Consider the following 14,728-nt stretch of genomic DNA (forward strand, 5'->3'; position numbering starts at 1 on the left):
GACCGTGGTTCCACTTAAAAAATAAAAACGAATGTGAACTTCACCATCTCCGCCTCCGCTTCCATTCGTTACAGAGAACCTGTGGTCCCTCATAAAATATGAGAGCTACAGGGAGTGAAAACATTACACCTCTCCGAACAGTGTCTGGGAGGCTGTGGTGGCTGCGGCACGCAATGTTGATCGTAAACAGATCAAGCAACAGACAGAATCTATGGATGGAAGGCTTTTGAGTGTCATCGTAAAGAAAGGTGGCTATATTAGTCACTGATTTTTTTTGTTTTGTTTTTGAATGTCAGAAATGTTTATTTATAAATTTTGTGTTGCTCTATTGGTTTACCTGGTGAAAATAAACAAGTGAGATGGGTATATATTTGGTTTTTATTAAGTTGCCTAATAATTCTGCACTGTAATAGTTACCTGCACAAACAGATATCCTCCTAAGATAGCCAAATCTAAAAAAAACCCACACCAACTTCCAAAAATATTAAGCTTTGATATCTATGAGTCTTTTGGGTTGATTGAGAACATAGTTTTTATTCAATAATAAAAAGAATCCTCTCAAATACAACTTGCCTAATAATTCTGCACACGGTGTATTGCGACCCAAAATACTTTGGTAATCTTTTGATTTTATGATGCCTTGCACACAGTCAAGGCACCCAGTGCCAAAGGCAGCAAAACAGCCCCAAAACAATTTTGAACCTCCACCATATTTGACTGTAAGTACTATGTTCTTTTCTTTGTAGGCCTCATTCCGTTTTCGGTAAATACCCTGAGCCTGCTGGACAGCTTGAATTTCTTTGGATCTTGATTGCAGTTGCTTATCCACCATCCAGAATATCCTGCGTTGCAACCTTTCAGCAATTTTTCTCTGCCATCCACGTCAAGGGAAAAATATCAACTATCTCAAGGTGACAAGTCCATCTCTATAGATCTTGATGTTCCTTTGTCCATGGTGCACAACATAATCAAGAAGTTTACAACCCATGTCACTGGGTTACATGGGTTGTAAACTTCTTGATTATGCTGCGCACAGTGAATAAAGGAACATCAAGATCTCTGGAGATGGACTTGTCACCTTGAGATAGTTGATATTTTTCAAGAAATTTGGTTCTCGAGCCTTCAGACATTTGTCTTCTCTTTCTGATATTCATGCTTAGTGTGGCACACATAGACACACAATGCAAAAATAGGGTCAACTTCTTCCCTTTTTATCTGGTTTCAGGTGTGACGTTCATATTACCCCCACCTGTTAATTGCCACAGGTAACTTTGAACAAGGCTCATATTCTTGGAAAAAAGTTGTTTACCCAAATTTTTGGAAAGGCATCAACATTTTTATCTTCCCCATTTTTTTGGCTTTATGTGAAATTATGTCCAGTTTACCTTTTTTTCCTCTGTTTTTCTTTTTGTGTTATTACAATACACACAAAGGAAATAAACATGTATATAAAAAACGTGTGATTGCAATAATTTTCTGGGAGAAATACTTCATTTTCTGCATCAATCTCAAGGGTACCAACACTATACTGACTGTATATATATATTTAAGTGTGGACTAGAGAGCTATGCTCTCACTTGTGGGCACTCACCACTGTGCACAGCTATGACCGGCCTGTGATGCTGTGTGAAGCCACTGATTCTTGGGGATGTATCTTGAGGAGATGGGCTGTGAAATGGTGATTTGTCCAATTCTGACTTCTTCACAGTGGGAGACATTCCTAGCCAATTACAATACAAAACAGGTTATTAGGTACATTTAAACATTTTGCCACAATTAATAAAAGTTATTAGCTAAGGCTAGGCATGGTTGACTACATTCCCTCATTAATAAGGTGCATCTAACTGGAGCTTACATTTACGTTAGGGATAATGGTGACCATATAACTAAGTACATGAAGAGAAAAAGGTGGAGAACAAAGTCAAGATGGCCCTGTTCAAAGTAAAAATTAAAAACATGAAAAAAATATAATTACATAGCTGAATAAAAAGAGAGTCACCTCCCTATTATAAACCATACCAAAATTGAAAATGTAAAAAGAATAAAAAACAACAACTGCTTAACATGGAGAATTCAGGCTGCTGTAAACTACAGCCTGCATTCTGTTGATGGATAGGATGGCAATTGAGCAAGACTATTATATGATAAAAATCAATATAATATTCACAGCTAAGGAAAAAAGGTTATTTGTGAACATGTGCCAAAATAATTTTATCAATGAGAAGTAGGACAGGATATTAAGGGGACAAGTCAGCTTTACCATTAACACAAGCATAAAAAATATTGTACCATTTCACGAACAGTACAGAACCTAATAAAGACTACAGCTAAGATTTTATGAGGAGGGTACTCCTTCCGCCTCCTACCACCCTTCTCACTAGTGGTTAATGTCTGTCATGTATCCTCTTCTGATAGTACAGGACATACTGGTACTGGATAAGAATTATAAGTAATATATTAGCTTATGACAAAAATGTTATCTAGTAAACCCTCTAGTTTACCTTTCCCCAGTACTGTTTGGTTATAAGTACCTGGTAGTAAGTTTTATACCAGTGATACATTTCTCCGTAATATGTGGTGCCAATCATCCTTTGGCTAGTGTGATATAAAAAACTATTTCCCATAATAGGGAAATAGGACCTGTCACTTGTTCAAAAGAATCAAATATCTTGTAAAAGTCACTCTGCTGCCCTGATTTTGCAGCTTTTTTCTGTTTTCCACTGAGTCACTCCATTGCAGAGATATTCAAATGTAAGACTTTTGGAGCACAGTATGTGAAATCCCTGGTTTTGATGCAACTGGGTGTTTTTTCAGAGTCTTCTCCGAGAGGCTTTCAGTCCTCCCTCCCAATACTAACAATTACAGCTCGGCGGCATCCGAGAGTGATAGACTCCTAGGTCAGCTGCTGAACTGTGATTGGCATAGTCTGTCAGGGAGGGTAGAAAGCATACATCCCCAAAAAGGACTATGTAGAAACACCCAGTTGCATCATAAACAAAGAAGTCATATAGTGCACTTTAAAATCAATAAAAGTTAATATCTGTGCAATGGAGTGACTCAGTGGAAAACAGAAAAAAAGCTGCAAAATAAAGTGGAGCACAAGAATTTTTACAAGGAGATAACTTTTACACTGATGACCTATCCTTAGGCTGTGTACCCACCTAAGCGTTTTTTTCGCGTTTTTCCCGGAAAAAAACACTTCAAAAACGCAAACAAGAAGCATCCAATTCTTTTTAATGAATTCCGCAATTTTTGTGCACATGATGCGCTTTTTTACCGCGAAAAAAAAGCATTGCGGTAAAAAACGCAGCATGTTCATTAATTTTGCAGAAAAATCCGCATTTCTAACTATAGTCTATGAGCAGGAGGATGCTCCTGTAAAACGCTTAAAGAACACGCAAAAAATGCGCAAAAATTGAGCAAAAAAAGCGTGTTTTTCCTGGGAAGGAGTCCATTTTTTTCTGCATATGTGGGTACATAGCCTTAGGATAGGTCATCAAAGTCTGATCGGCCAGGGTCCGACACCTGGCACCCCAGCTGATCAGCTGTTATCGGTCTCAATGGCGGCCGCCAGTGGCTGGAAGTACTTACTTGCGGAGCTGGCTGTCTACTTGTAGTGGCCGAGGCAGGGTACTACACATCCGCTCCCTATTGATATGAATAGGAGGCTGACATGGACTACCCTGCAGCAGCCACTACGAGTAGACAGCCAGATCAGCAAGAAAGCACCACCAGATGACGGCGGCGGCCGCTGATACCGATAACAGCTGTTCAGCAGGGGCATTGGGTGTTGGACCTCGGGTGATCAGACATTGATGACCCATTCTATGTAAAAGTAGTGGACAACCTCTTTTTCCCAATTTTTTGAGCAAGAGACAAAAGGTTCAAATGAATGATTCATAGATGTTAATTGACTAATATAATATTTAAAATAATGGAGAACATACAGTAGTATCCAGGTGTCTGGTGGCCAGTTCCAAGTCCACCCTCCATTTACCGCTTTGCATCGCACACACATCCACAACTGGACAATCACACAGACACACTAGAGTCTTTTCATAAAAGAGTGCAAGATTCAACTGAAGTGAATAATGGATGAAATGATCAAAAAACTGCTAAACGTAATGCTCCTTGCCAGCCTATGTACTAAAAAATAAAAACTGTAGTTCCCAGGTGTTACAGCAATACACATGATTATTTCACATCTGGTTAAATCTGTACCACTGAAATATAGAAGGAAAAACATTTTTCCTATTTCAGCTCATATAAAATAAAAGAAAAATTGTTCTGCTTTGGTACCATTTGAAAACACCATTTATGCTGAAGTAGAAATGCCTAAAATAATATTCACTGTTTGAATGTCTTGTAAAAGAGATGAAACACTGCTGTGGACATTCAGACAATACATACACCTATATCTACAAAAATACAGAATTTTGGCATTCACCCCAATAGCCATTGTATGCTTTACTGTACCATGAGACAAACTGAATTGCTTGCTCGTATAATATACTAGAAATAGGCCCAATGCTATCGCATCGGGAGTGTGGTGAAATTAACAGGTGATGTAGATCTATCACTTGTGCAGGTGCAGTTCGTGGCCGTAAGGCTGTTACTGCGGCTGCACAAGTGAAACAGATGTCACCGCTATTCTGCACGCATGCGCAGTAACACACCCATATATATACATACACACACATACATACATACACACACATACATACACATATATACGTACATACACATATATACATATACACACACACATACATACACACATACATATACACACACACCTTCCTGGAATATAACACCTCAGGCTGCAGCTCTCCTGCTCTCGGTTTTGCCCTCACCTCACACCGCTGACTCAGCATGGGCTGCTGTAGGTGTATTCATAACATGAGAAAACTACCAGTCCCAGCATGCACTGTGACGTCTCCTGCTTTCTCCACTCAGAGAGCATGGAATGTTGGGATTTGTAGTCTTGCTGCTGGTTTAGTGGCCAGGAAGCATAAAGGGTTGGCAGAGCTGACACTGGCACCAGGGTAGGTGTAGTTTGTGAGGAGAGTTGGGCTGCTCCTCTGCCGCAGCAGTGTAGTGATGACGCGGCTGTTACTGCGCCTGCGTGGGAATAGCGGAGACGTGTATGTCACTTGCACAGGCGCAGTTCGTGGCCGCACTGCCTTATGGGATTCAGGGACAGGCCACTGACGATTATATATGTAGATGTCTTAAAGAAAATCTGTCAGCAGATTTTTGCTCTGTAATCTGAGAGCAGCACAACGTAGGGGATGAGAGCCTGGCTTGTTGCATTTCCAATAAAATCAGTGTATTATCACTAGAGGAATAGCGGTTTCATGCCACATAGTCCTCCTCCCCCTCTGCATAACCCCACTCCACCACTGTTAGACAGCTTTCTGCCTATGCACAGTGTACATAGAAAGCTGCCAATCAGTGCTGTTGGCGCAGTTATACAGAACGCAGCATTCAGAGAACTGTTAGATCTGCAGCAGAGAAAACATGGATTTTATTAAAAACGCAGCTAGCAAACCAGTAAGTGACACATCGCTGGAATTAGGGTCTTTGAACCTACATTTTGCTGCTCTCAGATGGGGTAGCAAAAACCTGGTGACAGATTCCCTTTAATTTATGGCATTTTCTGGTATTTTTTAAAACTTCTTTCAACAATGAAGAATCTGTCAGACGATTATTATTATAATGGAAATCATAATGTCCTGGATCCTTTGTACGTTGGACACCTGTCGTGCTCCATGAACCTGAGTCCATGAGTCCGCGATGGAGGCTCCAACACAAATGTGAGTTCAGTCTTACAAACCACCATGAAATATAGGACACCTCTCATTTGTGGTCTGCTGTGCAAAAACATCTAGAAGCAAAAGGCACACCCTGTAAATAGCAAGGTACTAAAATATGCATTTATACAATTGTGATGGTAGTGTATATATATGACACTGTCCCTGTTGCGTGCCTTACATATTCAGATTACAACTCTTTCCAATGACCTGAGAATTATTCTGCAAGTGCCATATCTACAGTTCAATAAATGAGCAGCTGGACATTGCTGTGTTCTGTCTCCCTGGAACTGAAAGCCATCTTTGTGGTGGGTGAAGGGTAAACATACTGTAAAGCTGAATTAGGCCACTCAGATGATGATAATGAAGTTATATCTTGTATCCTTGAAATCAGATTAACCTCCCTCTGGTAAAAATGTGCCGAACAAGGTGCGGTAAGGGTAGCCTTAGTCAGAGAGGAGGAGAGTGAAGACAACAAAACACTTGGAAAACAAAGCAAGAAGCAGCTCAAGACAATTAAGAATAGGAAGCTGAAGGTGAGGCCTTCAGAGACTTCTCTGGCAATATGCCAGGCCATTATCAGCTTCCGGGGCTTAAGGGCCTGTCACACTAAGCAATATCGCTAGCAATATCGCTATAACATCACTGGTTTTTGTGACGTTATAGCGATATTGCTATGTCTGATACTTACCTCCGACGGCTCCCCCGCTGGTTATCGCTGATCGCGCGAGAACGTCCTGGGCCGTTTCTCGTCGTCAGCTTCCTGCTGGGGCTTCCTGCTGTGAAGACGAGCGACGCGTGGACGCGAGGATGTCCGGATCTCCTGGTGTGACAGGTAAGTAGCGACCCCCGACCCCAGCGATGTCACTGGTGAGATCTGCCTGTGTGGCAGCTCACTAGCGACCACTTAGCGATGCACCAGCGATCCTGACCGCGTCATATCGCTGGTCGGGATCGCTGGTGCATCGCTAAGTGTGACAGTACCTTTACTTTTCTCTACAAAGCACCTCGCAGTCCACCATCAGGGTATGTACACAACATCTTTTTCATGTGGATGAGCCCGCCAAATTATTCAAGAAGAAAGAAGACTCTTAAGGAAATGCTGGCACTTATGGTCGCTTCCTGAGCTCTTTTTCAACGCTTTTTATCGCCGGCGGGTTTTTTGAGCAAATTTCCAGCATTTTTGTGACGTTTTGTTAACTTTATTCGACAATGAAGAAACAGTTAGCAAACACTAGCAAAACGCTCTAGGCATCTTCCAGGCATTTTTGGAGCCTTCCCATTGACTCTCCTTATAAAGTATAGAGCATCGTCAGAGCAGAAGCTGCCTGAAGAATGCTCCGCTCATTTATTTTAACTGATGGTTAAAAGAAGCTCAAAAGCCTGAACATCATGTCATTTTCGTACAGAAATGCATGTATATGTTCATTCTTTTAAATGACTACTTCTCGCTTTTTTAGGCAATTTTCGGACAGCCATCTAATTGGAAAAGATGTCGTGCTATTGGTGAAACTTCCGTGGTGTAGATCACGGCGTTCACATCTAACATAAGTTCTTTGCTTAACTGTTACTTCCCCCAATGCATGTGTCGTCAGAAACGGTCTCACAGACATGGGCCAGGTCTAGTGTTGTGGTATTACAGGCCACCCTTTCGCATATATCACTATGCCATTTGAACATCACGTAAAAAGAGCACTAGACAGGTATTCATGAAGCTTTGAGGGGGTGATGTTGGTAGTCAGGGGCAGACATATCATTGGTGCAACCTGTGCAGCCAAACAGGGGCCCGAGAGGTAAGGGGGCACACTTTCATCTTCAAAGTAGGTGGGATTGGGCTTTTGGGCTACGTATATTGGTCTTGCACAGGGGCCTCTTGTGTCTCTGTCCACCAGTGATGGTAGTACCTAAATTTGTAGACTTGGTGTGTTCCTGAGAAAAAAAATTCTAAAAACAATCCCAAATGTATGTATTTTATATAGTGTATGTAGAATTCTTTTTAGTCAGTAACGGGCAGGAATAAGAGAAGAGGCTGCATGAGGAGAGCGGTGCCCAGGAGATGTTTGTACCCTGGTGCTGCACCTAACCAGGAAGCAGTTAGCTGGTACATTGTGTCCCAGGAATAAGTCATAGGAGATATGGCCAGAAAGGCCTGCGCAGACCGCACTGTCTCCTAGGACACTCCGTTAACCCCCTAATAGCTAGAGCGCGGCTCCGTTGGCTGTTTTCAGTATGGGGGGGCAGCTAATTAGTAGCAGCTACATCTGCCTGCAAATTCTCCTCACAGCTCAGGCTGATATGCCTTATTCGTCCTTAAATGCTTGTCTACTCCTCATCTCCACATTGTGGCCCAATGTATTAAACTGTCCTCATCTCCTCGCCTTTTTGCGTGTATGCCAGGTCTGACCCTTACCTCCTCATCTAGTTTGTGTGTTAACCCCTATATTGATTTCTCTGTGCATGAGAAGAGTGAAGGGTTAACTTCCTCACACTTGCTCCCTTTTGTGCTCCCTCACACTGTGGCCACTCCATGCCCTCCATAAACTACAATGAATATTATTCCTGACTCCTTGTTTGCCCCTCACCCAGTTTGACCAGTCTACAAGTTAACAGAAATGTGTGATGGAATTGTTCATATGCAGAGGATGGAAAGAAAGCTGCAGGGAGATCTGCACCATGTTGTGCACATTTTGGTGTAGATATTTTTGACATATTTCCCTGCAGAAACAAGCCAATCAACCAAAATTAAATAATTATATTATATATAGTGTCTTGAAAAAGCGTTCATATCCCAAGAACTGTTCCAGATTTGTCCACGTTACAGCCACAAACTTAAATCTATTTTATTGGGATTTTATGTAATATATCAACACAAAGTAGCAAGTATTTGTGAGGTGTAAAAGGCAATAATACGTGGTTTTCCATTTATTTCAAAAATCTAAATTTGAAAATTGTGAGGTGCATATTTACTCATCCCACTATAGTCTGATACCCCTAAATAAAATTCTGAATGAACAATTGCCTCCAGACATCACATAATTAGCAAACTGAGACTACCTGAGTGTAATTTTTTCACAGTATAACTGTTGCTGATCTGTGAAGGCCTCAGAGGTGTATTTGAGAACATTGGGGATCAAACAGCAGCATGAAAACCAAGGAACACACCAGACAGGTCATGGATAAAGTTGTGGAGAAGAGTAAAGCAGGGTTAGGTTATAAAAAATAGCCAAAGCGCTGAACATCTCATAGAGCACTATCCATCATCCAAAAATTGAAGGGATATGGCACATATGCAAACCGACCAAGACATGGCTGTCCATCTAAATTGACAACCCAAGCAAGGACAACACTAATTAGAGAAGCAGCCAAGAGGCCATGGTCACTGAAGGAGCTGCAGAGATCAACATCTCAGGTGAAAAAAATATAGAAAGTTCATGAGGTATGATTAAATAGAAATATTATATACATGTCACCTCTCAGATGACAAATCTCACATGTATAAAGATCATTGCATACCTTGGCATGTAAAAGTTTGGGCACCCCTGGTAAAAATTACTGTTAGGGTATGTGCCCACGATCAGGACTAACAGTGTTTTGGAGGCTAAGTTATACAGTACAAGTACAGTGGATGGGATTTATAGAAATCCCATGCCCACTGTGCTTCTATTTGTTCCTGCGTAAACTGACTCGTGGTGCGGGTTTATGAGCCACAGCATGTCAATTTCTGTTGTGAAGACGTTGGTTTTTGCAACAGAAATTTCCACCATAGACATGCATTGGATCCGATAAATTTGCATTGTTCAGTGAACACAAGCGGATTTACCTGCATGATTAGAACGCAACGCTTTGGACGCAGCAAAAATATGCAGCGTCCTGATCGTGGGAAAGCAGCCTTACTGTGTACAGTTAAGCAAGATGAAGATTAAATGATCTCTAAAATGCCTAAAGTTAATTATGACACATTTTGCTTGTATTGGGCACCTTTGGAGATTTGTGTATTCAGATAACCAAAGTTTCAGACCTTAATTAGCCTGTTAGGGTTATGGCTTGTTCACAATCAATGTTAGGAAAGACCAGGTTATGGAGATCTCCCAGCTTTATTAAAACCCAGCTTTCTCTAACTTTGTCACAAAAAACATCAGCCATGGGTTCTACTAAGCAGCTGCCTAGCTCTCTGAAAATGGAAATGGTGGGGGACCACAAAGCTGGAGAAGGGTATAAGAAGATAGCAAAGTGTTTTCAAGTTGCCCTTTATTTAGTTAGAAATGTTATTAAGAAATGGCAGTTAACAGGAACAGTGGAAGTCAGATTAGCTAAAGCTGAAAATGAATTGAGGCTTGCAAGAGATGTCAAAAGCAATAATAAAGGATTTTGGGGATATGTCAAAAGTAAAAGAAAAGTCAAAGATGCTATAGGATTTTTACAGGATGAAAATGATGAAATGGTAAGACAGGATGTTGAGAAGGCTGAACTTTTAAATTCCTATTTTGCATCTGTTTTCTCTCAGAAAGGAAATGTAACACCAACTGTTATTCACTGTCCTATTAAGGGAATAGAAGAATCCAGGATATCTATAAACAGAAAGATAGTGAGGAAACACTTAGCTAACCTAAATGAATTCAAGTCTCCAGGTCCAGATGAATTACACCCCAGAGTACTGAAGGAGATAGCAGAAGAAATTTCTGAACCACTCTCCATAATCTTTGAAAATTCTTGGAGAACAGGAGAAGTGCCAGAAGACTGGAGAAGAGCAAATGTTGTTCCTATCTTCAAAAAGGGGAAGAAGGTGGACCCAGGCAACTATAGGCCGGTGAGTCTGACTTCTATACCAGGAAAGATCTTTGAACAAATTATTAAACAACATGTAAGTCAATACCTGGATAAGAATGAAGTGATCAAACAGAGTCAGCATGGGTTTGTAACTAATAAGTCATGTCAGACTAACTTAATTTCCTTCTATGACGGTATCACTGATTGGGTGGATCAAGGAAATGCTGTAGATATAGTATATCTTGACTTCAGCAAAGCATTTGACAAAGTCTCTCATACAATCCTTATTGAAAAAATGACTAAGTATGGAATGGACAAGGCAACTGTTAGGTGGATTCATAGCTGGCTTAGTGATCGGACCCAAAGAGTGGTCGTAAATGGCTGCACATCCAGTTGGAAGAATGTCTCAAGTGGGGTACCACAGGGCTCTGTCCTGGGCCCTGTATTGTTCAACATCTTTATCAACGATTTAGATGAAGGAATTGAGGGTAAACTGATTACATTTGCTGATGACACAAAGCTAGGAGGGATAGCTAATACTAGAGAAGAGAGAGAGAGGATTCAAAAAGATTTAAATAAACTGGAGAAGTGGGCAGTAACTAACAGAATGGTTTTTAACAGGGAGAAATGCAAAGTACTACATCTGGGCAATAAAAATGAAAAAAGCATATATAGAATGGGAGGAATAGGGCTAAGTGACAGCACATGTGAAAAAGACTTGGGTATACTAATAGATCACAGACTGAATATGAGTCAACAGTGTGATGCAGCAGCAAAAAAGGCAAATGCAGTTCTAGGATGTATTAACAGAAGCATACAGTCTAGATCACGTGAAGTCATTATTTCCCTCTACTCCTCTTTGGTCAGACCTCATCTGGAATATTGTGTCCAGTTTTGGGCACCACATTTTAAAAAAGACATCAACAAACTGGAGCAAGTTCAGAAAAGAGCGACCAGAATGGTGACCGGTCTGCAAACCCTGTCTTATGAGGAAAGGTTGCAGGATTTGGGAATGTTTAGTTTGCAAAAGAGAAGACTGAGAGGAGACTTAATTGCTGTCTACAAATATCTAAAGGGCTGTCACATTGTAGAAGGATCAACTTTATTCTCATTTGCACAAGGAAAGACTAGAAGCAATGGGATGAAACTGAATGGGAGGAGACACAGATTAGATATTAGAAAAAACTTTTTGACAGTCAGAGTGATCAATGAGTGGAACAGGCTGCCACGAGAAGTGGTGAGTTCTCCTTCAATGGAAGTCTTCAAACAGAGGCTGGACAGACATCTGACTGGGATGATTTAGCGAATCCTGCTTTGAGCAGGGGGTTGGACCAGATGGCCCAGGAGGTCCCTTCCAACTCTACGATTCTATGATTCTATGATTCTATGATTCTATGATAACGTCTGGTGGACTAAGCAAAATTTCAGTGAGAGCTACTTGTAGGATTGCTAGAAAGGCAAATCAGAACGCTCACTTGACAGCAAAAGACCTTCAGAAAGATTTAGCAGACTCTGGAGTTGTGATATATTGTTCTACTGTTCAGAGACACCTGCACAAATATGGCCTTCTGCATCATTACCATAGAGACAGAAGTATGCAAGAGAACATCTAAAGAAGCATGATGCATTTTGGAAACAATCCTGTAAACCAATGAGGTTAAAATAGAACTCTTTGGCCACAATGACCAAAAGCATGTGTGGAGAAAAAAAGGCACAGTATTTCAGGAAAAGAACATCCTGACACCTTTAAGCATGGGGGTGGATCAATCATGCTTTTGGTGGGGGGGGGGGGGGGGACATTTCACGGGTAGAGGAAAGGGAAGAATGATTTCCTCAAAGTGTGCAAGCTGAAGGTTTTACAGTGGCCCTCACAGTCCACCGATCTGAACATCATTCAAAATCTGTGGCTAGACTGCAAAACACAACCAGTGGATGCAAGACGACCCAGGAATCTCACAGAACTGGAAGAATTTATGAAAATCCCTCAAACAAGAATTGAAAGACTCTTGTTTGACTAGAAAAAGTGTTTACAAGCTGCGATACTTTCAAAAGGGGGTACTACTATTAACCATACAGGGTGCCCAAACTTTTGCATCGGCCCTATATATAAATATATAAAAATATACACTGTATATAAAATTTTATTTTTACTAAAATACAAACGAAATGTCCCATCTTTAACATTAGGCCTTTTAGAGATCATTTCATCTTCGTATCTGTTGATAATAACACTAATTTTGACCAGGGGTGCCCAAATTTTTAGAAGTCACTGTATATGTCAGGGTGTAGATGAAACGATAGAATTTACAAACTCCACACATATAAAACGATCACTACATGCATATGAAATGCAAGAGCAGTGATAAATCCCACTTAGTTTACCGTTTTTCCACCATTTTGCTGGAGATCACCGTTTGAATAATATTTTTTTTTAACCCATCATTAATAAAAATAAATATTTTATATAGCTTTGTGTACTTTTTTTTATCTGTCTCGTGATCGGTATGTCCGTTTTTATACATTACCCATTACTAAAATTTACAAGAATAAAGTTTGCCATTCTAAAGGATTGCAATGTATTTATACAAATTGGACGCTAAATGGCAATTTTTTTTTTTTGGGGGGGGGGGGAAAGAGGAAACTGGATTTGTCCTTTATCGCTCATTTCTTGAAAAAAAGGATGGACAAAATGAATGTATGGATGGAGTAAAAAAACGGACACAGTGGCATGCGGATGACGATTTTGCACCAAGCCTTTGCCTAACATTAACATTCTTTCTTTCCTCCCTCCATTACATGTTGATTTATGGTTCCTTCCTAAAATCTGATTAAAGAAGAGCTATAAATCCTCACAAATGGAGGAGGCCAGGAGATCAACCATAGAAGCTCCATTTTGTAGCACGCTGTCAACGAATTGTCTGGCCAGGCATTATTGTAGCAAACAAATATGACAATTATTTACAGAATACACAACGTTGCTCCTTGCCAATGTATCTAAGCAGATGCATACAAAGTTGCAGCAAAACTAAACTGAGTTCCAGGCAGTGGAAATTCCACCGCCTGCCCAGCACATCGAGCTCTTGATCCACATCCAACCACAGTCTGAACAAAGACATTAACTGAGAGCAGAGGGAGGGGGAGCTGCGAGGGAAAGGAGGGGTGACCAAGAGGAGGGGATGTCAGGACCTGGCAGTTCATCTCAGGACAGCGCTATAATACAGTAAACATGTGACACAGCAGGGAGGAGACCTACATAGAAGTCCCAGCTATGGCCACCACAGCAGCCTCACTGTAACACTTCCTGCTAAAGCCTTCATTCAGGCCGCTAGTTCTCCCATAGGTTGTCGGAAGGCTCAACCACTGCAGATGTGACGTTTCCTCTGTCAGATTACATTCAACCCCGCTTCTGATCCTCCTCACACTATATAAGATACTTGACATTCATCTGATTCATTCCTCTATCCAATGCACATTTAAGTTACTCCCTATTTCAAAGGGTCAGTCTTATAACCCTGAGGGTATGTGCACACGTATGCAGAAAATTCCTGACTGAAAACTGGACTCCTTCCCAGAAAACGCGAGTTTTTTTCCGGGCGTTTAAAGCGCGTTTTTTATGTTTTTTTTCCGGAGCGTCCCCAGTCTCACAGAAAATAGTTAGAAATGTGGATTTTTCCAGTAAAAACACTTAAACGCGAAAAAAAGCTTACATGTGCACATACCCTAAAACTGGGTCAACGTTCGATTTTCATCCAGAAAACTTTGGACAATTTTTCTCCACAACGTCATCCGCCTGCCCGTATTTTACGCCGGCGTGGCATCCGTTTTTATACATATCAACAGTTCAAAATGTAGATGATACAGTATCCCAGGTTAAAGGGAATATATCTGTAGAAAATGGACACAATACGGATGTTCTGCATGGGGTCTGATTGTTTTTTGTGCACCCATAAACTGGAATCTGCTGAAAATATTGATGTGTTGGTAGGTAAAACACTGCATAAAAACACAGCGTATAAGGCCACGCTCACACATTCAGTATTTGATCAGCATTTTATCTCAGTATGTGTAAGCCAAAACCAGGAGTGGGACAATCAGAGGAAAAGTATAATAGAAACACGTCACCACTTCTGTATTTATCACCCTCTCCT

The 14,728-nt window shown here is 40.9% G+C and overlaps 1 protein-coding gene across 3 annotated transcripts in view; it reads right to left on the minus strand.

Annotated features, from left to right (window-relative positions):
• Nucleotides 1–14,728, minus strand: part of NFIC (nuclear factor I C) — a 170,184-nt gene that overhangs the window by 68,460 nt on the left and 86,996 nt on the right. For all 3 annotated transcript variants that reach the window (XM_073543941.1, XM_073543951.1, XM_073543934.1), the window contains exon 7: nucleotides 1,592–1,720. In XM_073543941.1, coding sequence (XP_073400042.1) covers nucleotides 1,592–1,720 — 129 coding nt within the window. The remainder of the gene's footprint in view (nucleotides 1–1,591; nucleotides 1,721–14,728) is intronic.

The sequence above is a fragment of the Dendrobates tinctorius genome, unplaced genomic scaffold, assembly GCF_039654945.1.
Source record: "Dendrobates tinctorius isolate UK_male_01 unplaced genomic scaffold, ASM3965494v1 ptg000011l, whole genome shotgun sequence".
NCBI classification, from domain to species: domain Eukaryota; kingdom Metazoa; phylum Chordata; class Amphibia; order Anura; family Dendrobatidae; genus Dendrobates; species Dendrobates tinctorius.